Source organism: Egretta garzetta, unplaced genomic scaffold (assembly GCF_000687185.1).
Source record: "Egretta garzetta isolate BGI_Z169 unplaced genomic scaffold, ASM68718v1 scaffold94, whole genome shotgun sequence".
Taxonomy (NCBI): Eukaryota; Metazoa; Chordata; class Aves; order Pelecaniformes; family Ardeidae; genus Egretta; species Egretta garzetta.
In genome coordinates, this window is record NW_009259683.1 from 8,443,165 (window position 1) to 8,470,044 (window position 26,880).

Consider the following 26,880-nt stretch of genomic DNA (forward strand, 5'->3'; position numbering starts at 1 on the left):
CAGCAAAGCCACACATCCAACCCCTTCTCTCTGAAGTTAATACAAATGCCTTTATTTGGAATCTCAGCAGTAAGAATTGACAGTCATCTTTATCTAATTAAGGAGACCTTATGGCTACATCTGGCTGGTGAAGAAACCCAAGGGACAAGCACAAGCACCAGTTCACTGCCTATCCATGATGCTTAACCACTGTCATACTCTGGTACTGCCTTGGTCTATGGCACCTAGCGTGGGCCAGGGTTTGGGGGGGGACAGTGAGGGCAGGGTGCTCCACTTAAGCCATGGTGTGGGTGAGACTACTCCAGGTCTGGCTCCCTCCAGATTACACAATCCCCACAAATGCCCAGCAGATTCAGCCCCTGGGACTCCCCTGTGCACCTTCCATGACTCACGCTGGGGCATGTACTGCTCATCCTCACGGATGTGTGGTACAAGGACTACACTGGGTAGAGCAACCAGGCTGCAACACACGGCCCCTGGGGCACCAGCACAGACACAGTCAAACTTAGTTCTCTGTAAGATTTTCATGTCTTCCCAGAAAAAAAAAAATAAAAAAAAAATCTGCTAACAGTACTAATTAGAGACTTGTGCATTTACAAGGGCATAGTAGTGTCCTTCCTTTGCCAGTAACTGGCTGTGTGTGCCCTGCTCAACCACCCTGCCGTTCTGGATCACTGCAATGATGTCTGCAGTCTGTACAGTTGTCAGGCGGTGAGCAATGACGATACAGGTTCGACCTTGCCGGGCATTATCGAGAGCTTTCTGGACAACCTGCATACAGATGTCATGAAAATGCTGTTAGCACCTGGAAATCCTTCACTTGTCATGGGAACCACATCTGTTTTCTTACTCTTCATTTTCACCTGAATACATATCCCAAGATATACAAGTCAGTGCATACTTGAGATACCCTCACTCAACATGATTTCTCACTGAAGTCAGTAAGACTGATCAAACAAGTACGAGACATTGAGAAGTGGGTTCTTGGGCAACCAGTTTGGGTCAGAACACAAATGCAGTATTTACCATCAAAACCAGCTAATAGGAAGACAGCTGAAGAGTACCAGCTGCCCATGGTATTTTCTACTTAAAGGTTTTATTTTTTTCTACTTGCTTATTTAGTAGATATGCACAGATTCCTAGTGTCCTTCAAGTCACTGCTTGCAGCTGGAAAAGCTACCATGATATACCTGCCCTGCTGTTTCACAGATGAGCATGTGCAGCATGTCTGCATTGATTTCATTCTACAGAAAGCAACTAGCTATGCAGATAGACATATATATTTCAGGTAATAATCATTATTCACCTTTTCACTTTCTGTGTCAAGAGCAGAGGTAGCTTCATCCAGCAGCAGAATGGCAGGATTACGAACCAGAGCACGGGCAATTGCTATTCTTTGTTTTTGACCTCCAGAAAGTTGTGTTCCTTTCTCACCCACCCGGGTGTTATATTTCTGGATGTTAAAAATTAAAAAAGGCAGCCTATGAATATTCTTAGAGAGGAAGATTAGAAAGGTAAAGTTTTATGCGTGGCTATATAAATTATTAGGTATTTCTGTCTTGAAATAAAAGAATAGTGCAAGTGTTTTTAAGAAAGCTAAGATTTTATAAACACCTTTAGTATAAACAGTTATATATACAGTCACACATATTTATACCTGGTCTGAAAATTTACTTCCCCAGAGACTGGAATAGGTCTTGAATGGTACCACCAGTGATACACTGGTAAGGTGTCCACAGACATCTGGCCATGAGCATACGATTGTAAGAGTAAACTAGAGATTTAATGTTTACCAACAAATACCTGAAGAACTTGATCCTGCATTACTTGTGAATAAAGAAACCCAAACGTCCTTAGTAGTAATCCAGATGAACTATTTTCAGCATCATTATATCATTTTCAAGTTATACAGAACTGCAGTGAAAACAAACCATCAAAGCATTTTTCCTTGTTAGAACCAAATTCTTGGCAGGCATGAAGGTCAAATGCCATGTCATTCACTTTTGATTTATTGCCCCTTCGAATTTGTTACGAAACACTCCTTATGTATGGCTCATCCAATTAGAGATAGAGCATTTAGTTTAACTGAATTATTTTAGAAAAATAAAATAATTTTCCTCAGAGTAACTTGAGAAGTTTCAGCTGTCGAGGGCAAAAATATCAAAAAAATATGAGTACAGAGTGTCTTCTTATTTTTTCCCCATATTCTGCTTTGTCTACCACTATATTAATTGGAACATTGACTTTTTTTAACAAACTAACAAGGTTTTCAATCTAGAAACACACTGACATTTTAAAACATAACTTCTATATTTTTTGTAAGAGAAACAAAAATGTTTATTTTTAATTTGATTGACCTAAGTAAGCATTGCCTAGATTTCTCCATGTCACTCCAAAAATCTGATCTCACTGTGAAGAGAGGATCACTAACTCTTACCTCTGGCAGTTTTTCAATGAAGGTGTGTATATTTGCTGCTTTAGCTGCTTCTTCAATTTCCTCCTGGCTGACCACCCTACTGTTGTCTCCATATTGAATATTTTCAGCAATGCTGCAGTCAAACAAAATGGGCTCCTGTGACACCAGGCCCAGTCTGGACCTCAGCCATTTTAAATGCAAAGATTTGGTATCAAATCCATCTGCTAACTAGAAAAAGCAACAGAAAAAATGATGCCAAGTTGACTACAGAGCTCATCCACAGATACACACTGTAAACAGGAAACACGAATTGTAAGAGGAAGCCTGTTGTGTGTTAGATTCCCAGCTGAAATCAAGCAAGTTTTGCATGCAAAGTGGAAAAGAACCAGCAGTATAGATGAAATATTTCCTTTCATTAGTTTTTAATTTTGTGTGTTTTCGCTTCCATTTCCCAGCAGACAAACACAGAGTGCAGATCACAGGCTGTTCCTGCAGTCCTTCCAGCCCTACTGACCACAAGAAGCACCGGGAACCTCACAGGAAAGCCTACCCCTAAGAAGCTGAACACAACAATAAATATTTTCAGCTGCAGGCCTTTAACTCAATCTTAAAACCTCCAAGGAGGTTTCCTTGGACTTTCTATACCCATTAATGGGGACTGTATCAATAAGCCCACAGCAGTCTTCCAATGGTGACGCAGTAGCATCCCTATGGGATTACGTTTGTATTATCTGAAGCATGTATCTATGTCTCTAATGTGTGAATTCATATTAATGAGATTACTTATACACTGACAAGCAAGTGACATTAACGTTATGCCCCTGTGTGACCAGGCTGGGAGCAGCTTTGGGGAGGCAACGCAGTCTGACCCTGTCATTCTCGTCCCCAGTGAGATCAGCACCCTGAGCCACTGCACCATGCCAACATAGGTGCCAGTGCTGGCATGTGTGTCTGACGCATGGGGCAGGCAATGACAGGGGTCTTGAGGTTGTCTACAGCTCCGCTGGAGCCACAATCTCAGTAACCCACCACCTCTTAAAAAGGCATGTCTCCAGAGATATTGCTAGGATCATTTAAAGCCTCCGAAACCTTGAAAGATAAAGAGTTCTGTAGATTTAATTGTTATTAATAGTCACACAAGTCTATTTTTACCACTTGTCCTTCCACAGGGTCGTAAAATCTCTCCAACAGCTGAATGGATGTGCTTTTGCCACAGCCACTGCTTCCTACTAACGCCAGAGTCTGTCCTTTGTTAACCTTCACATTGAGTCCTTGCAAAACTTGAAATTCTGGCCTTGTTGGATATAGAAAATGGACGTTTCTGAATTCAATGTTGCCTTCAAAATTGCTCTGAGAAAGTAATGAAGAGTTCACATGCTCATGTTAGCAATTATTAGCTTTAATTAAAATAACACTTGTAAGACTTGGTTATTTAAGTGAGAGAACTGAAAAGGATGTTTGTGAGGGTGTTTTCAAAACTCCTTTTGAAATTCTTTCAATCACATATTGGATCAGTGTAGTATCATTGTTTATGGGATGGTCTGCAGATGTAAGTCGCTAGATCCTTCTGGAGAAACAGTTTTCTGTATCTCTTGTATCTATTTTTCACTTCAGCTTTGAAAAGAATATCTTTAGACAAATAAACAATGTTAATATTTTTCATTTCTGATACTTGTAATCAAGGCACTTCTACTTCTCATATAATGTAGAGCATTTGCTTTCCTGATCTCACACTGCAGGTAGCACAATTTGAATGAATGTAACACAAGGTCAAGATCAGCTATTAAAACAGCAGAGCTAAATTCTTTGGTAGGTAATTCACAGGCATGTCGGACAAGGTGGGTTTTAAAAAGCACCGATAGTTGTTAATTAGCCATTCTAGCCAGGCCGATCTCTAAGTACAAGTGGAAGAAAGGGGGCACACATTAAGGCTATTGCCTCTCCTGTTGTTTGGGTAGGAGCACTGCTCTCACAGCAGCCGATGATCTAATTTAATGGGCTCAAAGCTTTACTTCGCTGAAGTCACAGACATCACTGGTATTTGAGCCCAGTCTATACTAGCAATATTTTCCTTTAAGTTTTATTTTACCAGGCACCTTCTGCCAAATCTTTCAACATGTGTGCCCAGTTCAAAAGATATGTAAGTGTGCTCATAACTGTAAAGGCTGAAAATCCTGTGTGTAAACTTAAAGGTACAGAAACCAGACTATGGCTTCCTGAGTAGGGGCCACCATCTAAAACCTACACACAAAGTTCATTTTGAACTTAGATGGATGTGCAAATGTAATCCCTCCAGATCATGTAAACTGAAAGCATTTCACGCAGAAATTTGACAAGTGCTGAGGTCAGTTTTCTTAACAACAATTTTGGTTTAGAGGCGAGTTTCGGGGGATTTTTTTGAGAGTGTTTTGGTTTTCTTTTTCTTTTTTTTTTTCTTGTTGTTCCGCCAGTTGTATAATGTCTGTCTTTTGTGACACCCTAAAAAAAATGAAGCTATGAATACAGTTACAGACGATAAGACATTAATAATATAGTTTGTTTCAACATTTTTCTGAAAAAAAAAACCCAAGCCAAAAAAAAACCCCCAAAAAACCCCCCCCCCCCAAAAAAAAACCTAAGCCAAAAGAAAAAAAAAACCTCTTACCAATTTTTCACCTTCTTCACTGTAACTGTCAATTAGAGGTTTTCTGTCCAAAAGTTGAAAGATTCTTTGGGCTGACATTCTAGCTTTGCCATAATCTGGTGCCAAGGAAGCAGACTGACCAACATTCATAGCTGCAAATATGACGGAAGAGAAGACTCTAAAAACAAAAGACAAAGCATCAGACATTTCAGGTAGAACAATGTATTGTTTTCCTCATATGCAAAACAAAACTTCAGAATAAAGTTTTTTACCATCTTTAGATCATGACATTTCTGGAGCTCCCCACCCCCAAAATGTCACCCAGTATTAGGAAATCCTATTTGTTCCTGTAACTACTTTATAGATGAGCAGTAGTGTCACATCATTTCTCTGTGTAATACCCTCTGCCCGGAAGGAACATCAAACAGCAAAGACCTCTCCGGAGTAGCTGTGCTGAGCATGGCCACATGCTTACTGCTTCACGGCCCGTATACGCACCTTTCCCCAAAACAGCCCTTCTGCCCAAACTGCACTCCCAACCAGACCGAATTCCTGAACCTCTTTGCCCCATTACCTTTGTAATTTGATGAAATAATTTGCATGCATCGAAATCATTATCAAGGGTATAGATTTTTTTTTTTTTTTTTTTTTTTTTTTACATTTATAAAGTATACTCACATAAACACATTTTCAAAGTTGCTCAGACTATGGGCAATGAGCCATGCCCCAAATCTGAAGACTGCCGCATTAATAAAGTAGTTTGCACACTGAGCTACTCCATAGGTAAATCCATAGAAAGGGGCTTTTTTCAGGGAATCTCTGATAAAGGAAGACACTTTCCGTAAATACTGTGTAAAACAGAAACAGCAGACACTGGCTGGGGGATGGTCAGATTTCTCGGTTAAAGCTTCCAAGCCATACAGCTCATCCCCTGAAAACACAACAAATCAGCCCACAACACATGTACACTCACAAACAAGCCCTGCCAGACCCTAAAAGCACCCCACGCTGTGACATGGAACTGCCCTTAGGACTGAAAGTTAGAGCAATGAGATCCTTCATCCTCACTTATGCTATCTTGAACCTCTTCCTTTGCTTTTCTATAGCAGGGCAGATTACTAGAGCAGTTAAAAAAAAATAGTAAAATTTAATAACCACCACATATAACCCATTTTATTAAGAAAACAAGCAGGCTCCAGCCCAGCCTAAGAGCTGCCTGGGGGCTTCCGTCAGGTCTTCCCATCTGAGCAGAGACCTCTCATCCTGATTCAGAACAGGGACGTTGCTGGGTATCCCCGGAGGAATTCAGACTAAGCCTCTATTTCTCAATCCATCCTTCTGGAGAAGTTTCATTTTGTGTAGCTAATTGAATGCACACTGAATCAGTCTGGAGGACTCTCTGCCCTCGTGGTTTAGGATGCTCTCTGAGGAAATGAAAAATCTCCTTTCCAGTTTGAGCTGTAAATCAGAGACCTTCCACAGTCCAGGCGAGCATCCTGCCCATATCTGGTATATTACCAGTTCACCAGACACTGAATTTTAACAGTGTTTCAGCTAAGGACAGGTTATACAACGCGTCATTTTCAATTGTTTCTTTTACATTATTTACCTTGAAGGAGGAAAGAAACAAATTAGATTTTGGGCTATTTTGCTTAAATAAAATGGAGCTAGAAAAATCTGGCATTCCCGGTGATTCAAATATGTTTCAGTGGAGACAAGTCAGTGGGATATTGCGGGTCAAACAAGGGGAACATATGAAGTTCATTTCAAGATTTCAAAGTCATATGAGGGGAATAAAACAAGGTTTATGTTAGAAAGGGCATGGTACGTGAGTTAACTTGCAGTTTCTGAGTTAGCTAGTATCAATCAAATATGCTGAAATGGAGGGAACATATGTCCTATACTCTAGGCATACAAAAAACCCCACAATATTCTGTAACACATATGCAGAGAATGCAGTTTATAAAGTGTTTGCATAATGGAAAGGCAAATCCTGCAAATATTTTTTCACTCTGCATTTAAGAAGGTATATTAAAGTATAGCAAGTGAACAAATTTCAAAACTATGTAAACTGCCATTGGTATCCTTCCCAATCTTTTGGGTACTGAATACTTTGCAAGAAATGTATTCACAATAAATCTGAAAGACTAAAATGTACAAAGAAAGAATTTAATAAAGAAAACAATCCCACCTATATGGGCCATTCAAACTTGTAACGTATCTTTCATAAAATGCTTCTTCCCTGGTCAGTGAAGCTACAGTTCTTATGTTTTCAACTGATTCTGTTGAAATCTAAATTGGGAGATAAAACAAGTAAGAGGTAACAACCCTTTGCAACTGCAACCTATAACATATCTCCTGAACACTCAGACTCTTCTCTAGCATTTATTACTTCAGATCAGAAAGTGTGTGCTTAAGAGAAGGGATCGAGGTCTATTACCAGGTGCAGGAAAGCCCAGAGGACGAAGATTATTCACCCCACAGTCACAAGACAAGGGGAGGCTGAAATCAACAATGTATTTGAGTTCAGAACTTTGGGCCAGCATGCAGGAAGCATCAGCAGCCCCTGCCCTAAACTGTGGGTTGTGATCCCGATGATGTAAACAGTATTTCAGGTCGAGGGAGGTGATTCTGCCCCTCTACTCTGCTCTGGTGAGGCCTCACCTAGAGTACTGCATCCAGCTCTGGAGCCCTCAGCACAAGAAGGACATGGAAGTGTTGGAGCGGGTCCAGAGGAGGGCCACAAAAATGTTCCGAGGGCTGGAGCACCTCTCCTGTGAGGACAGGCTGAGGGAGTTGGGCTTGTTCAGCCTGGAGAAGAGAAGGCTGCGGGGAGACCTGATTATGGCCTCTCAATACCTAAAGGGGGCCTATAGGAAAGATGGGGAAAATCTTTTTAGTAGGGCCAGCTGTGACAGGACAAGGGGTAATGGTTTTAAACTAAACCAGAGTAGGTTTAGACTAGATATAAGGAAGAAATTCTTTACAATGAGGGTGGTGAAACACTGGAACAGGTTGCCCAGAGAGGTAGTGGAGGCCCCATCCCTGGAAGCATTCAAGGCCAGGTTGGATGGGGCTCTGAGCAACCTGATCTAGTTAGCGGTGTCCCTGCTCCTGCAGGGTGGTTGGACTAGATGACTTCTAGGGGTCCCTTCCAACCCAAAACATTCTATGATTCTATGATTCTAAAATAGGAACAAACCCTAGTCATGTGTGAATGAAGGCAGTACCCTGAAACTCTTGAGCACATTAATGGTTTGCATTTTATGATGAAATAGAAAAAAAAGAGTAGCAACATCAGAGCTTGGTGGCTCAGCCCTGCAACTCTTCTGGCTACAGCACAGGGCAGTGCAGAGCTAATGCTGCTCGCCCTAGGCACAAGGCACACCAGTGCCCAGGCTGCTGCTGTTACAGCTGTCCCTGCCCTGAAATCTGCTATGGGGGCTTTTGAATGCATTTTTATAGCCTAATTTACAGATGTTTCATGTTATCTATGTTTGCCTTTACTCCGGGACATATAAACATTCCCTTCATCCCCCACCCTGTCCTGTCCTCTCCCCTCCCTTCATTTATCTTGGATAATTGAGTCAGCTGCAATACAGCTACAGCGTTGTCCTTAAACGTGATCTCACACCATTACCCTGTAGTTAAAATTGGAGAACTTACTCTTCCAGCCTCTTCCAAAGCTTTTTGATCTTTTGCAGCATGACCAGACACGGAGCTAACTCTTGCAGCATTTGTAGCAATAACGAAAGGAATGCAGGCCAGGATAAGCAAAGTTAACTGCCAACCGTATACAAAAGCAATAACTATGGCAGTCAGAAGGGTAAAGACAGTCATAGTCATCAGTCCAAGTCTGCTTCCAGTTGCCTAAGAAAACCCCAGAAACCCCCAAATATCCGTCATTAGATTTTCTTTTTGTTACTTATATCATCACTTGAAATTGCAATACAGTCAAGGCCACTCGTTCAGCTGGAAAATGAAATCACGTGTGGTCATGTGCGTGGACATTATGCACCTACTTATGTAACTGTTCCTAGACGTTCCTCTTACTTGCCAGCATTCAGACCTTCCAGCAAGGTTAAAGGAGTCTAAACAGATGGTCATGGCAGTTGTTTCATGAAATATATATCTGGGGCTTCTTGCACTACCTGAGGCTGTGGCTGCTGTCACAGTAGGGTAGGTTGGCTGTTGGGTGCCCAGTATTAGGCAAGAGGGGCTTTTTTCTAACAACAGTCATCCATTGACCCATCCCACTAATGGTGGTGGAAACTACTAATCCTCAGGTTCTCACGCTGTTGCACCCGGGGTTGAGTTCTCAGAAAAAAAATATCTGACTTTGGCCACCCTACACAAATACTTTATCTCAGCAGGGATAATGAGTGGGAAAGATGAACTCATACTGAAGAACTCCTGTCTCCTCTAAGCCTGTGTAACCTTTTCACCAAGAACTTTTAAAATGAGAGATGATCAGCATCCGGGTGGGCTCTGATCTGTAAAAAAAGGTCTGAACACAGCCCTGTGGAAATAGTTCATCTTCCAAAATTTGGCTTTATGGAAAAAACAAAAATCCTTGGGCAGGAAGCAAAATTCTTCTTTCTTTTGCCAAAGACTTTCCTGCCCTGAAAAGACTTTTCTTGTTCAATAAAATTTAAAATAGTAATAATTAAACCAATGCCAAGGTGAATTGTTGCCATATGTTCTAGGGGCTGCACATAAAGATGGATTTGGAAACTTCAGCCAACGCAGCATGAGGCGCAGTATTTACTTACTGACACTCCGTAGTGCTCCAGAGAACACAATACCTTTGGAGAGCAATTCATGCCCTTGGTGTTTGTAGTTAGCATACCCTGTGCACCCCTTGTTTCTACTGCCCTGTCAGGGTGATATAGTTCAATGCCTCTGAAACAAACTGGAATTTTAAGAAATGAAAATGACTAAGTTTTGTCAAAGACTATTTTCTCACTACTAGCCCATAAGGAAGGAAGACAGGAGAGAGAAACAAAAGTCTACCAAGACTGAAAAATGTAGGGATTAAAGAGTTTGTGATGTACAAATTTGAAGGACAAAGACATGTTAAATCAGAAAAATTTTCTCCTACAAGTCCTGGAATGTTATTTTTTCTTTTGTTCAAGGAGAAGGGAAGAAACGGAGAGACACTTGGCAGGGATTGCTAGTGAGGTGAGCAGTAGGAGGAATTGTGCAGAATTTGCCATGTTCTCCTGCCAGTGTCCAGTGTCTACCTCTCCCATACTAGCACTCTGAGTCATTCCCTCCCTTGGCCATCTCCCTCCCTGGTGTTCTTTATTAATGCTGTGCCATTTCTTACTGTTTGGCCTGCTTGTATGTGAAGCACATTTGGTGAGGATGGTAAGAAGAATTCTCTTCATTAAGGTTAGTAAAGGTTTGTATTGTCTGCAGATGCAACTTCTTATGCTACTCGGATGACACCCATCATAGGGTGTAAAAACCTGGGGTCCACTGATTCTAGTCCCCAGCACATACAGATTTCACTTTGCATGGTGAAATGATCTACAGTTACTATATGCTTAGCTTAAAGACTTGCAGGGAGCAAAATGAAAGGTACATGAACATCTACTGGATTTTTCATAGTTCTCACAAATTATCAGCTGGGAAGCCATTTCTAAGGTGTCAAGAGCATGCTATGTAAGTGCAACTGCCAGTCTGTGGGGTAGATTTACTACCTTATGTTCTGAAATAATCTCAATGTCCCTTCCCAATTGCAATTAATATTTTTAAGGAAAAAAAATATTTTAAGAGCACATAAAAAAGAATTGGCATACCCCCTTGACTTGGGAAGCATCTGTGGCAAGCCGAGTTAACAGAACACCAACAGCATTTTTCTGATCATCGTACCATCCGATCTCCTGCAAGAAAAGGCACTGATACTACTTTTTGTTTCAAAATATTTCACATTTCAGATTTACCAGGATTACTAATAAAATGAACAAACATTTCTAGCTCAGGTAGCATACAGGTACATGGAAGTGCAAGTCATGATGGCTAACTGCAATATTCTTCCTTTGCAGTCAGCATCTTCCAAGTAAACTAAAAGAAAAAGGTTAAAAAGTATTATTATGTTATGAACATCTAACTGTTCACAATCAAAGTGTTATTAGCTGTAATGTTCTTGTGAATGTGCCTATTTAGAAACTTTTACTATAAACCCCTTTTACTTCCTTGGGCCTGAAGAGGTTAATTATTCTCTTCTTACAAATTACCTATTCCATTAACTATAGAATAGCAATTGCTCATCTATACTTGTATTACAGAAAGGAAATTAGGCCCTTTTACCTCCAAAGGCAGGGTTTTTTTAAATCACTAATTTTCCCTCTCCTAGTCGCTTTCAGATGTTTCTATGAGCATGCGGGTTCTTGTCCCCAAAGGGTGTATGGGGTGCCAAGTTATGCATTTGCAAAACTCCTATACAAGTAATATGAAATCGCACAAGTTAACAGGAAGGGTTTAATATAAGTAACTTTATTCTTCTCATGAGTAATTCCAGATGCAATAGGGCAATTTGAACTTTTTTTCAGTAAAAAATCAGATTGTCTACTTGTTATGGATTGCTGTATATAGATTTACATCTAAATAACTAAACAGATTAGACTTAAATCTACATATTACATATGTGCATCATGACCACCCAAGCAAGGGGGGATTAAACTTTTTTGGTCACCCTTGCACGCACAGACAGCTGCAAACTTTGTGCATACAGCATGTCAGAATGCATGAGAGTTTGCAGTGACACTCCTTCAGAATTAGACTATTTGCGGTAGCAGTGCTGAACCAAACTGCACAGGGGACAGGAGACTTTGAGAAAAAATTGTACTTTTTCCTAAAAACTAGTGGTAGAAGAGATATGTTTTTGCTTTCTTTTCTCTACACAATCGAAACCCAACACGTACCTTGTAAACAGTCTGCAAAAGCCATCTGGCTCTCATGGTACCCTAGCTGCATAATTCATACCTGCTTAAGTAATGCTCTGAAGGACAAAGAGCGCAGTCTCATTGTTAATATTTCCCCAGACTTCCCGAACATGAACCCCTGGGGGAGGAAAGAGTCACATTTTCTCATCTGATGCTTTAACTCTGTTTATAAAGCTGCACAGCAAAAGTGATGACAGCAAAAAGTCTCCTACTACCCCCTTTGCGCATATATATCCCAGGAAAAGTGCAATTCACATTTCTGGAACCTGAAACACTGTTTCCCCACAAAAAGGAAGCGAGATGGCAAAGGTGGCAGGAGCTCCATTGTAATGCCTTATTTGTATGCCTCAGCAGCATTAGAAGATAACTCAGCCTATCTACCTACTCTGACTGTTGCCAGAGACATTCACTCACAGTAGTCACACCAATGGATTTTATGACATGGACATCAATGCCCAGTAACTGCTTCTTGCAAGACTGGATATAAGGAAGAAATTCTTTACAATAAGGGTGGTGAAACACTGGAACGGGTTGGCCAGAGAGGTAGTGGAGGCCCCATCCCTGGAAACATTCACGACCAGGTTGGACGGGGCTCTGAGCAACCTGATCTAGTTAGCAGTGTTCCTGCTCACTGCAGGGGGGTTGGACTAGATGACTTCTAGGGGTCCCTTCCAACCCAAAACATTCTACGATTCTATAAGCTGTGGAGCTGTCATAAGAGGACAGCAAACAGTGGAGTTTGTTTGATGGTATGAAAGAGATCATCTGCTACAGAAAGTCTATTTTATACTTTGGCAAGAGCCTATAGACTGTCAATGAGAAATGTCAGTCATAACTTTGTTAAGGCCAGACCCTCAACTTTGATTTTAATCATGCTGAATCCACATTGCCTTCAGTGGCTTATTTAAACCAACAGCAAATATAGACATATTTTTTTAAGTAAACACATCAATAAAACTACATATCTCAGGAAGAACTCTGGCACTTCTGCCTGTTTTTGTAAGGTCTGACTGGTGTTTTGCTTCGAACTGCATTGATATGTGTTATACCTGCAGTCTGCTGGGCAGTTAAGAACTTCTAACATTTCAGTGTAGTGACACTTACTTGGATTATGTATGCTGCTAGGGTAATCACTCCAAGTAAAAGAAACATTAAAGAAAGCACCAAAGTGTTTTTATTCCTCTTTTCTGGATCCGTCTCTTGAAAAGCCTACGCAAGAAAAAACACAAAAATGAGTATGTAGACAGTGAGTGCCAGTTACATAAACCAGCCTTCAACTCAAGAAACTTGTCTACTTCAATTTCTCTTAGCAAGTATCCTGGAATCAGTCTGCAGTCAACTTTCTGCTGAGGGCCAGAAGACAGTCCAGCTTTCCATTTAACCTACATCTCGCTAATTTGTTCCCCCAGCTCCAACTATTATTCTTCCTTTCCCCTGCTAGTCAGATGCAGTTCCATTGGGCTCTGCCTCTAGAGGGTCACTTCACCAACATTTATCCATTTTTTATTGGATCCATTTATACAAGTGAATCCCACCTAGAGTCTTACATAGGGAGAATGGGCTGAGCATGAGGGAGGCTCAGGACTGCAATGTCCATTTGTTAAAAAAAAAAAAAAACAAAAAACACGACCCACCAACTCCAAAAAACCCCAACTTACCCCAATGATTTTTCCAAATATAACAGCAAATGCAGGATGGACCCCACCGGAGATGGCAGCAGCAATCACTCCCAGCAGTACATACAGCCACTCAGGTTTGTTCAGAGCCAGGATTCTTGAGTAAGGCACAACAGGGAGATTTTCTTCCTACAGGAAAGGGAAGGCTGCGAGTTTTCCTTGGAAACATGAAATTCCCCAGACAGTGGGTGTTCATTAGGCTTTGAGTATGAGCTGTCTTGGTAAACTACTGAAAGCCCTCTCTGTGCACTCTGGGTGCGCAAGCACACTGGAGATCTGCAGCTTTGCTCTTTCATATCCTAGAACTTCAACTGCACTGTAAGAGTTTGGAGGCAAAAATTTAACAAAAGGATAAGTCATGAGGGGAGAAGGGCCAGGACAGTTCATTGAAAGTCAGATAGGACTCATCACCATGAATGGCAACTTTAACACTTGAATCTTTATAAAGAACTAAAAGTCTCATTGTTCAGAGCACAAAAAACTTCCCTCCGGTTCAGCTAAATGCTAGTGGGCTGGCAGTAATACAATTGGGTAGAGAGGTCATCTTTCTCTTTTGCAAACTATAGCCTATGCATCATTACCAAAAGCATGAGAGGCATATGTAACAGCCTGCATGTCCTTTGAAAGTACAAAAATTTCCCTGTTCTGCTTTACTAATTTATTCAAATGTCTCTGCCTCCACAGGGGGAGTTCTGGAAAAGGAAAAATGAAAACATTGGAAATGAGACAAAATATTAGGCAGGATTATGAGTAAGTTGCTCTTGCTTCCTGCTTATTTTATGCCACGTTTCGGATGCTGAATGAGGGTGGCTAAGCCTCAACCATAAAAGTGGGCTGAGCTTTCAGAAATAATTACAACTGCTGAATGATTGATTTCTTAATTTTTTTGTGAATGTGATGAATATTGAAGTCTCGAGCATGAACACCCACCACTTCTTCCGAGGTCTTAGGCAGTATTAATACACAGGCAAAAAGCATCTTCTGAAGTAGCATAACTTTTTTGAGATAATAGGAATGGATCCAGCTCCTTCATACTATTTGAAATATGTATTAGCTGGAAGCTATATTTTAGTGAGAAGGAATATCAATAGATACAAATTACACTAAGGCTTCCATAAGTATTTTAAATAATTATGTGCTCTATTACAGATGAGATCCTAACTTCCATAGACTTAAAAGGATCTATGGTTTTACTTCAGAATTTACATTCTATTTCTTCACTTCAAGGGTCCTAAAGTAGGTAAAAAAAAAACCAAACCCAAAACACACCAAACAACTCTTCCAATACACTTCATGCAAAAAAAATGCTGTAGTTCAAGCAGCATAAAATAGGAAAAAGAAAATTAAGTTTCTGTTGAGCTGCCTACCCAAAGTCTGATCAAGTCCACTAGAAATCTGCTTCTATTGATTGTCATGAGCAAGTTTTACTCAACTTTGACAAAACAAAGTTCTGTTTCTAAAACCTGAACTTCTTATATGACTTTTATTTCTATATGACATTTGCCAACTAAAGTGTTTTATCTGAACAAAACCTCCAGAACTGGATGTTTTAAAACATATTGGGGGGAGGGGAGGTGGGAAGAGAGAGAAGGGAGAGAGGGAGAGGATAATGGCTCTTTCATTTCAAATACACTTCAAAATGTTAGGGGTTTGATTTTTTTTTTTTTTTCATTTGACATAAAGGTAATATGATATTCCAAAGTGCCTTTAAACTTGGTATGCACACCCCAGGGATTACACCAGTATTTGCAACAGTGAGTACCAGGGAGTAAAGAATCCTGCAAACGAAATCTCACAGCCTGTTTTAATCAGATAGAATTAAAACATCAGTAACACTGAAATAATAAACTTAATTTTACAAAGCATAACAAATCAACAGCACAAGTTTCTTCCAGCTCCACACTAAGTCAATGGTACTAAAATGAAGTTTTTGGCAAGATGTACATGATTGTCCCCACATTCCTAGGACGAATACTCAGCCTGGTGAGTGCTGACTGTAATAGCACCAGCGTAAAGGTTGCATGGCAGCCAGCTATCTAAAAGCAATTAAAATTACATGCTTTATGTTTCTATGTTAACACTACAATTCTAAACAAGAATTTAATACCAACCTCCAGCTCTTTTTTTTTCTTTTTTCCAGAGGACTTTTTCATAGAAGAGCACCTTTTGCTCTTATATCGGCTGGATCTTCTTTGAATGCTGCCTCTCCCAGAGATCACCGAGTCTTCAAAATTATCTTGAGGAGTCAGCACCTCCACAAGATCATTTCTGTCACTTTCCTCATATTCCTCATCCCCTGTGTCTTCACTTTCTTCTGATGTCCCGTCACCTTGAACATTATTGCTACAACTCTAGTGAGAATTCAGGATAGACAATCACAAGACATTTTGAGCAGGGAGAAGGAAGAGTAAAGTTTTTTTCTCATGAGTACTGCTGTTTCAATCGTGATCACCATTGCCTATAGGCCACATATATTGCAGTCTGTAATGGCAGAGCAGTAGACTATTTGCTCCTGATCCCCCCACCCCCGCCTTTTTCTCTTTTTCTTTAAGCAGTCTATGGAATCCACCTGGAATCTAAAATTCTGTGGTTATGCTATAATTATGTAGTCTGTGCCTTCAACTCACTTATACTTTTGACATATTGGATTGTGTAAATGTGAAACACTTTTACGGGTAAACCCCCCATGAATTCCAAGCTTGTGTCTGTGCCCAGACTGGAGTGACTGAGCAGCTGCCAGCTGGACAACATGCAGGAACTACAGAGAGAAAATGTCTCCACATACCAGCATTTCAGAACTTTATGAAATGGAGAAAGAAAATAAATAAATTTGCCCTTACCTGCTGCATTACAAGAGAATAGTAGACTCCCTTCTGCAACATGAGTTCACTGTGTGTTCCTTGTTCAACCACAACGCCTTTCTCAAATCCAGCAATAGTGTCAGCAGTCCTGATGGTAGACAGTCGGTGAGCAATCACAATGGTGGTACGTCCAGCCCGAGCCTTACAGAAAATAACAAAAGCAATTTACATTAAAATGTGCAAGAAAACAGCATAGAAATAAGTTAGGCATTTATATTATAAAATATATCCAAACTTTAATTGTTTCTTCTAAAAGCAAAAATCTTTTTTCCTGGTTTCATGTCTCTTGTTTAACAGTCTAAGGACACTTTCACTTGCCTAATTCAGGAAGGAAAAACCACATTAATCTTATTAGACAGGCAATGCAGATATTAAAGGCTGTAATTAAAGTTATTTGCCTTTTTACCAAACTTAAACTGTTTGAACTGAAGTTGCCCATAAAGTGTTTCCATGTGTATGCACGCACGGGAGGGAAATGCAGTGAGAATAGTTAGATCATTCTCAAAATAAAGCTGGGATAGCTAGCATATAAAGAAAGGATATTTCCTTTACATTCTGTCCATGCATATATTTGGAAGTATAACATTAGCATGACTTCTTAACAAGACTTAGCAGAAAAGCACAAAGGAGTGGAGCACATCTGGGGTCAGAAATCTGTTTTAGCCACTCTCTAAAGCTCTCTCCCAGTCTTTTGAAATAAGCTACATCTCAAATCAGGGGCCTGCTGGGATTTGGCAGAGAGAGCTGCCGAAGCCTCAGTCTGCAGGTTACGTGCTCCGTCCCTCTCCAGCTCCCACACGCAGGCCAGTGGCGTGCACAGTCCTCATGCAGCAAATGAGCACACATCAGCTTGTGGCTGCTGGAGAGAGCGGCTTCCCTGCTCACTGCCGCCTGGAGCAGACGGTGGGAGCAGGAGGAGAAACCCAAGGGGACCTCATGCAACAAGTATGTTCTGCAGTCAAGGAGCCTGCTGAAAGTTACTTGCTACAGAGGTTGTACATCATATGGACACAGGAATAGGGGCGTAGAGAAGATGAGGACAGTTTCAGCTTCCATGGAGATTTGGATTCTTCCCCTACACCTGACACCAAGTTCTCATGGATCTGATGCGAGCCACTTGGAGCCTGTCACAGGAGGTCTGCCTCGGTGCAGTTTTGATGCCTGTGCCCTAATGCACTGAGGTGCGGAGCCATCACCACTGCAGCTGGGAGCTGCAATCAGAACAAGCAAAATTTTCTAAAAGATGCAAAGTTATCTGAAAAACAGGACACTACAAGAATCTGTATATGACTGCTCAGAAATGGTATGCATTTGTGAGGTTAATATCTCTGCTCCTCAGCTGTAAAAATAATGAATGACATTAGCACCACTTTTTCTATTCGGGGATGTTGAGAAGAAATTTGTAAATCCCATTTGGGGACTACATTGATGGATATCAAGAAGCTGTGAAAAGATGAACAAGTTAAGATTCAGGGCTCATTTTGGTGCATTCTGGGAATGTGCTGAAGGATGAATATAATAGAATGCATGAGGAAGAGTACACAGAACAGTCCCCTTAATTGAGTGATCTCTCTCTATGTTATGCACTAAATGAAGCAATAAGCTTCTGGAAAAGGTTAGTATTTAGTCATGGAATTAAAGAACATGCAGAAGAAAGCTAAATTACAACCGAAGCAGCAATCTTCTAGTGCTTAACTTTGCAGCAATAATATCATTTACAAATTAGATCAGATGAATATTATTTTTGCATCCACATGTTACCTCAATACTAATGATATCAGTATAGTTGTGAATATAACCAACAGCTACATTTTACCTCAGATTTAAACTGACTGGCAATGAAGGTCTTGAATTCTGTATTTCCCTTGAGCCACACTTGTAATTCATATCTCTCTGTTCATAACTACTGAAATGAAAGGCAGGATTTTTCACTTAGCTTTTAAAAATACATTAAAATAAGTATTAGATAAATGAAACAACATTCCAGCCCAACCATGAATTTCTTTTTTAATCAAAGCCTCCAGGCTCTACTACACCTTGGTGGAAACTGCTGACGAATGAGGGCTGTGAGGAAGGGACTGTGAGCTGGTGGGACAGAGGCACAGGTATAAGCTCTGACAGCTCTGTTCTGTAGTAGCACCTGCCCCAGAGCTGTGAGGCTGATAAAAAACACAAGGGGCAGAGACTGAGTATTTGTAACTGGCCCTGGTTTTTGTTCTGTGTACGGTGTGATTTGCACTCAGTCTCTGTAAAGAAAGAAAACTAAATCCAAGAGCTTTCTGAAAATTATGAAGCAACTATTCAATGAAGAATGAGTACTAGTAATATTATACTATATATTTCTACTAATCTACCTGAAAAAGGCCATTCAGTCCTCACACCTTGCCCTGATAACATGCCATCCATATTTCACCAGCAAACGAACAATTGTGATTTGAGGAAGGGAGTGCAGGAGACCTAAGTTACAAATACACGTGTCCATAAGCGTCTTGGTAATTAGTAATAATGCTAAAAAAAGAAAACCAAATAAACATGTTTCCTAAGTAAAATTTTGATTGTTTAAAGTCCCTGTTAAAACCCTGAAATTGAAACATTCAATTTTTATTTTCCAGTGTTCGTCATTCCAATGGAAACCTGCAGTGAAAATTTTATGTTAATTGCTGTTGCAATTGTATGTTAATGCACCTTTTCATAGTAGCTTCAATAACGTGACTCCTACCTTATTGAGAGCTGCTTGCACTATGGATTCACTCTGAGTATCTAGTGCAGACGTAGCTTCATCTAGAAGAAGAATCTTGGGATTTCTTGCCAGGGCACGGGCAATAGCTATCCGCTGCTTCTGTCCTCCACTCAGCTGAGCCCCTCTTTCCCCTACCATGGTGTTAAATTTCTGAGAAAGTAGAAAACAAAACAGAAGTTGTGGAATGTCTCAGATGAACTCCTTGCTTCTCTGTGCAATCATAAGCACTCAGCTTCTGGACGAGAGATAGCTTTATCTAGCTGACTTGAGCATGGGCAGAACAAACATAAAATTACACCCATCCATCTAGCCCTTAGCCAAGCCCTCCTACCCCACTTACGTACTTTACATGCCTAGCTTTGAACTTATGGTTCTTTAAAGTCTTGATCTTTACTAGTTGCTCAAAAAGTGCTCCAACCCCTGAGTTTTCTCAAGGCAAGCCCATAAAATGCATCTCTGCATTTGCTGAGGACTACCTACCTTTCCAATAGGGTTGGGATCACAGGGACCCACCAGGACCTCTAACAGTGCCTTCTCTGAACCCAAGATACCTCCCCTGGAGCCATGGCTTGGTTCCTACTGACTGTGTCACTCCAAAGTGACAAGTCTCAAAGTCCACTGCAGTCTTTTATTACATAGCTGTTTAAGAGTAAATATGATCAAATAACTCTTCCTGAGAAGAGGGAACCTTGTAACAGACTGACACGCTAGAAATGACACACACTTGAGAGATGGGGTTCAAGCTTTCTTAGGTAGAAGAAGAATTTGAAATCAAATCCCAGGTGGGCACTTTTTCCACATCTTTTTAACTGCAGGACCAAAAGGAAGGACATGACACCCATTCCTGAGGATGCATTTTGAATGACTGATCTCACTTCCCACTCCCACCCTGAAAGGAGTAAAGCACCTACTGCTAGGAGAGGGCTCAAAGCTGCGAATCTCAGGCAGAGGGAGAGCTCAAGCTCCCAGCTGCTAAAAATGGCATACTTATTTACTTCTACCTTCCATTTCCTACTGAATGTGCAGACAGCTCCTGAAAAAGTATTTTGGATTTCTGGATCTTCTCTTTAGAAGCCTAACTCTTTCCATGCCTCATGAGATGGGTAGGGATGGTGATACAGCTGTGAAGCTTCCTTGCTTCTGAGTTAAGGCACTGAAATTTTTTTCAGACTTAGGCACAAGTCCTTTGAGGGCAACCAAACAAAGGCACACTATCTAGTCCAGAAAATCCCTGAACCAAAAGCTGCTGGAGGCTATGAGTATTTTGGGAAGTCATGCTACAACTTGAATTCCCATGCTCTCCCTCTCAGAAACAGGACACCAGCCTAAATGGACCTTTCGTTCTTACACTCAAAAGAAGTTCATGAACTCACATCAGGCAGTCTAGATATGAAATCAAAAGCATTGGCTTCCTTGGCTGCTTGCTCAATTTCAGCATCAGAAATATCCTCTTGGCCGTAGCGAATGTTCTCAGCTATTGTTGTTGCAAACAAAGCAGGCTCCTGGCTCACAATACCAATATTTTCTCTTAGCCACTTTACATTAAGCGTCCGAATATCCTTACCATCTAAGGTAATCTGAGAGGAAAAGTGTATGTCAAAGTTGAGGAAACGCATTCTGTTAATGATAAATCAGTTAATTACTATTACTTGGCTTAAGTATTAGCTACAAGGACAAAAAAAAAAAAAAAATTGTTGTCTAGTAGAAAAATATGTTGGGGGAGAAGTTACAATTGTAGTTTTTCCATTGACTGTACAATCTAGAAAATGGTGAGGAGCAGCATAAACAGAGAAGACATCAGGGTTTTTGTTGGTGGTGTGGGTTTCCCCCCACTTCAATAACCATGCATACTTTTTACCCTGTTCTCATGCCCCTGTGCCAGTTTGCTGCCCTCACAGTTGTGGCTACACACTTGTCTCTGTGGCTGTGCTTCACACCAGATCAAAGAAATAATCCAAGATGACTAAAAAGGAAGGGAAAGTTATTTTTAACCTTGATAATTTGCAATGTGGTCCTGTGAACACTGACATAAGCCCAGGAGAGGAACAGCAAACTGAGGCATGGGGGCAGGGATGAACAGCCACAAAACCAGTAAGTTTAAGAAACAACTGTGTTGATAACAGATAGCCACCTCGATACATTATGTAGTGATAGTTCAGAGTTTAATATTTTAAATGGTTACTTAGTTCCAACCAGCAGTAACAACTACTAAGTAGCATTCTTCAAATATTAAGTATAAAGAGAATATTTTCCTTAAAAATATATTGTTTATTTTCCTCCCTTCTTCCTTTGGAAATTTCTTATGAGAAGTATTTACCATTTACTGACTGGATCTGGTGTTTATTGGTAGAGCAGATGTACAATGTGTAACGATGGAAACTTTTGCTGTGGGTTAGCAGCTAGAGAAAAATGAGCCAAGAAAACAACCATTTAAAATAGGAAAACTCTCTCCAGGTTTTAGTTTATGTTCAGCGAAGGTGAAGCAAAATACAGCAGAGCACTGTTTGCTTAAAAAAGTCTACAGAACCTTAAATGCCAATTGCTGATGAAAATAATGCTAAATTCAGATCTTGCTTGTATTCAAAGATTTGTGGTGTTTACTACTTCTTGCATAGTACTGCAAGAATGAGGAGAATAATGAAGTCAAGCCAAAAGGAGAAGGTAGTTCATTTGAAATTTAAATTGTGGAAATACTGAACTACACAGAGATATGCTCAAGTTCATTAAAAAATAAAAATCAAGGTTCAGTCAATATGGGAAGCTCATACTTATCCTAACAGCTCTCAGTTTTTACAGCTCACTTGCAGGCACTCACTTCTCCCTGGACAGGATCATAGAATCTCTGCAGCAATTGGACAGTAGTGCTTTTTCCACAGCCACTGGCACCAACTAAAGCAATGGTCTTCCCACTTTGAACTTTCAAATCTAGACCTCTGAGGATCTGGGGGGAAAGAAAAATTGTATCTTAGTTTGACAAGTTTGATTAGAGAACAGTCTGTCAAGGTAACTGTAGCAATAATCAAGGCAGTAGTAAAGGGCACAGTCTGAAGGTATGGCAATATTAATAAGTTAATTGTACCTGGGAATATTCTGGGGCACTGATATGAAAGACCCTGCTTCTATGCTTGTGAAGTGTATTAGCCATTGAAACAGAATGGATACCTGCAACCTGTCTTTTGGGAATGGTACTTGGATCCTTCTGGCTACCAAACCAAGCCTGGGAAATATTTGAGAAGATTGATAACTGGAACAGGCCAAGTTTATGCCAAGAAACATTTTAAGAGTTCCCTTGCATAGACCATTGCATTCCAGTGCCTGGGAAAATTCCCCAGCACACTCAAATCAACTAATATATACACAGCCCCAGTACTCTCAGCTTGATAGCTCATTTTCTCCAATTTGTGTGATCTGGTAGCAGGCTCAGGGTCTTAGGTTCTCTTTCTGTCCTCTGTTTTCCAGTGCTTAGACAATGGCATAATACTTAGTTATGAATCTCACAGAAAAATATTTCTAAGGTGCTAAACATTATTGCTGAGAAACAAGCCTGCTTTCTTCTATATTTAGAATATAAATGGCTGTTTTGACAAGGTAACTTCTGGAAAACCCTTAATAAATCCCAATCCGTATTGTTAACAGCCTCAGCAACCTGGGGAGTAGTTACAAATTAATGATATCTTTGTTGCCATTTTCACATTTAGGAACATTTTACCTCAAAAGATGTCCATGTCATACATGAGTAATGCTGTGTAGCTGCCAAAATATTTGGCTGCTATGGGAACTCTTCTTGTTTATACCAGGCTGATTTATAATGTTGCCTACACATGTTTTTGCAATGAGAGATTAAAATAGTTGCAATATTGCTCTCCTCTCCCTGTGTTACATCCAGCAGTGTCTGTACCTCCAAGAAGCTGATATCCTGGTGCCTGCATTATCAAGTAATAACTACATTCTGGATACCATATTTTCTCCAGACGCAAGTAGTCACAACCACCTAATAGGCTATTTCTGAGTCTCTTTTATCGGGCAAGGTGTTGTCAAGATTAAAGCAGACAATAACTTGGCTCCTTAGATCTCTTTGATTTGGTTTAGCCTGGGCAGGGGAGATTACACTGTGTTGCATCAATTGCTTGAGAGATTGTGGAGAACTTCTACACATCTTTGCTGATTCCTTTTGGCTCTGTTAAAGAATACTGACTGTCTTAGTAGGGACAGCTGCTGCCTCAGTGGATTTGGGAAGGACGACAGAATATTTCTTATCTCCCTCCCATTTGGCATGCAGACCCATAACATAGCTCATTGTCCTGAATAGTGTTTTTAGCAAGAAGAATGAAGAGTCTGCTCTGTCATTTCTGAGCCAAGAGTGAGAGAAGATGCATTGCACTGACTTCAGTGAGGCAGAAAGCCTAGCTCTAGGTCTGTCCTTCAGCAGCCCCAGTGTCCTGGACATGGATTTGATGCACCACAGGACAGACCTCAGATGGCTGAGGTGGGAAGAGCTATCTGAAGAAATAGCCACAGTGCTATGAACTTCCCCATTCTCATCCCTTAATTGGCATGTCCAGCTTTTAACTGTTGATATTTGAAATCTCTATTTCTACCTTTTCTGTCATCAAGTAACAACAGAGGAAAATCCCTTTTCCTTTTACCTTTGTCAACGTCTTCAAAAGATTGTAAACTGTTGAATATGGTAGAGAGAATACGGTCAAACCAACTGTATCACCACGAAAGTAGATCACCATGACAAGATGGACACAGCATTGTACAATACAGTTACTAAAGGAAGTTCAGCTGGCAAAGAATAGGGACATCTGTTTATTGAACAGCAGTTTCAACATCTGCCCAAAATAACATTTGACTTCCAAATGGATACTTAGAATGATATGTTTCAATCCATTTGATGGCATAATTGCTGTAAATCCTATTTTACAGGTCACTTTTCACATGGGATATCACAGCAACTCAGAACAACCGAGGGGCTGGAAAGAGCAACTTCCTGGTTTAACTGTGTAAGGTCTGGAAGTTTTCATGACAGATCTTGAAAAATATTATTTGGTTTATCAGAGCTCTTGTTCACAGAAATTCAGACTAGAAGCAACACATTCTTCTTAGCTTTGTCCAGCACATGAGAATGGTGAGCAGTTAGCCAGTGGCAATAGATCTAGAGCTTTGTCTTTGGACATTATTTTTTTCCCAGTAGTGCACAATCTCCCATGATAGGAATGCATTTTGCATTGAAAAACAACAACAAGATTAGAGAAATAATACGGACACAGTGTGCAGAATTTCAGTACAGTAGATTAATCTAAATTGAACACTTACTTTAACATCAGGTCTGGATGGGTAATTGAAATGGATGTTTCTGAATTCAATTTCTCCTATGAGCTTGTCTGGTTTGTAGCCTTCCTTTGAACTGCTATCTATGAGACGTTTCTGGAACAATGTTTTTAAAATATATTGCTGGTTATTACCCTTTTGAAACTGCTATTTCAGCTGGATAGATTGTTCTCTCCTTTACTTGCTTAGCTGCTGGTTTACACTGCAGCACAGCATTGCAGAGCTGCTGCATTTTACTCGCAGGTTGCTGAATGCAGGGGAACATCTAACTGTGAATTCTGCTTTGACAAATATAGCACATTTTCAAATGCAACAAAGTCCACAGCAGAAATTGTGTAATTGCAGAACTTAACTGTACTATCTTGCAGCCAAACCGTGGCCCTCAGTTATCCATATAGGAGGGTTTTATACTCACATCAAGAACAACCATGTAGCCATTTCTATATGAACTTTCTAGTCCTACTTGTTTAAAATATTTTATATACAGAGATATCCAATTGCTGTGTAACACAGCAACATCAAGATAATAACAATGTGGAAACCCCTTTTCATAGCAACATCAGCACTATAGCTTCATATTATTATAGCTTTCAATAGCACTATTAATCCCCTCCCCACGAAATCCTCCCTAGAAAACCCCCAGCTCAGCTGAAATTGTGCATACATGCATTTTTAAAAAATAGCATAGTGCCTTACTACTTTCCCTCTGCAGTTGCAAGTCTAATATTAGAGAAAGACCTCATCCATAAATCTCAGATACACATGCCAGCTTTCCCAACATTCATTGTAACGAATAAAGAGGCAGTTTTCTTGACATGAATAGAAATATTATGGGTTTCAGTGGTAGGCATCTATGGAGTTTATGGTTTAGGGACTTCTGAGTGGTTTTGTTATGTCTCTCAAGAAAAAAAAAACAAACAGAAACAAGGGGAAAAAAATCTAGTTATAAGGCTTCTTTTCTACTTATATATGTACCTTATTGATAATCCGATATACTTCATAGGCAGCACCACGTGCATTAGCCACACTCTCCAGATTGGGAGCTGCCTGGCCCAGGGAGAAGACTCCGATAAGCACAGAGAAGAACACCTGTGGGAGATGGCAGGAAGCATCACAGTTAATAATGGCTACAGACCACCAGTGCCCAGCTGTTAAATGCCCAAGTCCTTTTAGCACACACTTTCCAGGAAAATTAAATACAAAAGTGAAAGGTGCATTTCACAGTCGCTCCTGTCCACTCCCCATTTTCCTGAGGTGAATGGTAACCACTGACACATGCTTTTGTTGCATGAATGGCTTTTCTTTTTGACGTTTTTGCATTTTCTATCATCAACAAATAGAACAAATATCTTTGTTGATTTCCAGATGGTCCCAAAGTTAAGAGGCTTCCAGAACTTAGTCCATAGTTTCTTAACTGAAATCCCACCTCTGGGACCAACACACAATTAACTTGACATGCTGTGAGGAACCATACTGAGGAGTCAGGGTATCAGAATTCACTTGAGTGTGAACATTAAGCATCTAGCCAAACTTTTGAAGGCAAGAAGACAATGAAATACGCTCAAACCAATATCAACTTAGACATATGGGTAATGTACGGTAAACACTTGCAAGTAAACAACAAAATGCAGAGAAAACATTATGGCTAAATGAAATCTTGAGGACTTCCCACTACATATTCAGCACACCAGAGGGATTCATTAATGCTAGTGGCTAGCTAGGATTTTGCTGGCAGCCAAGGTTTCTTGTCTTTGCTTCCTACACTCCAGCTCTAGGTTGTTCATCCTGCCCTACAACTGAGAAAAGTAACTCTGTGCAGATACTTTTGCCTCTGTGTTGATTAGAGTGGAAATTCAAGGTGCCCTGTTCAAACTTGTTATATCAAAAGGTAGGAGGAATGGCTTCCTTTCAGTTCTTTTATACGAAGAGAGTCTCTAACAGCTATTTTAGCAAGCACTGGGCAGAAAACAGAGGTAATTATGTACACCACTTACATAAGTATTTTCTTGAAATTACAGACTATTTTTCAAAGCTGCATTGCTGTACTTACAATTAACACACGGCCAATGTCATAATTTTCCTCCTCACCAGTGAGCTTGGTTCCATACCAAAACGCAAGTGCATAGGATCCAAAGATAAGAAATTGTGAAACACCTAGAGATATGTTGGTGGTAATGGATTTTTTCACTCCAGCACTTCTAGCCATCTCTAAGTTAGCATCATATCTGAAAGTGGATAAGGAAACCATTAATTCGACAGGTATCACATGCTATTCTGATG

General features: G+C 40.4%; 1 protein-coding gene across 1 annotated transcript in view; it reads right to left on the bottom strand.

The window, feature by feature from the left end:
* Positions 1-573: 573 nt before the first annotated feature.
* ABCB5 (ATP binding cassette subfamily B member 5) overlaps positions 574-26,880 on the bottom strand; it is a 34,428-nt gene continuing 8,121 nt past the window's right edge. Inside the window, exons 9-28 of the mRNA XM_009638680.2 lie at positions 26,651-26,825; positions 25,576-25,689; positions 24,586-24,696; positions 22,082-22,207; positions 20,640-20,843; positions 19,246-19,416; positions 16,506-16,667; positions 15,777-16,016; positions 13,648-13,794; positions 13,094-13,198; positions 12,030-12,107; positions 10,844-10,927; positions 8,706-8,909; positions 7,231-7,331; positions 5,718-5,858; positions 5,061-5,217; positions 3,569-3,766; positions 2,438-2,644; positions 1,307-1,453; positions 574-771 (exon numbers count right to left, since the gene is read on the bottom strand). Coding sequence (XP_009636975.2) covers positions 574-771; positions 1,307-1,453; positions 2,438-2,644; positions 3,569-3,766; positions 5,061-5,217; positions 5,718-5,858; positions 7,231-7,331; positions 8,706-8,909; positions 10,844-10,927; positions 12,030-12,107; positions 13,094-13,198; positions 13,648-13,794; positions 15,777-16,016; positions 16,506-16,667; positions 19,246-19,416; positions 20,640-20,843; positions 22,082-22,207; positions 24,586-24,696; positions 25,576-25,689; positions 26,651-26,825 — 3,070 coding nt within the window. The remainder of the gene's footprint in view (positions 772-1,306; positions 1,454-2,437; positions 2,645-3,568; positions 3,767-5,060; positions 5,218-5,717; positions 5,859-7,230; positions 7,332-8,705; positions 8,910-10,843; positions 10,928-12,029; positions 12,108-13,093; positions 13,199-13,647; positions 13,795-15,776; positions 16,017-16,505; positions 16,668-19,245; positions 19,417-20,639; positions 20,844-22,081; positions 22,208-24,585; positions 24,697-25,575; positions 25,690-26,650; positions 26,826-26,880) is intronic.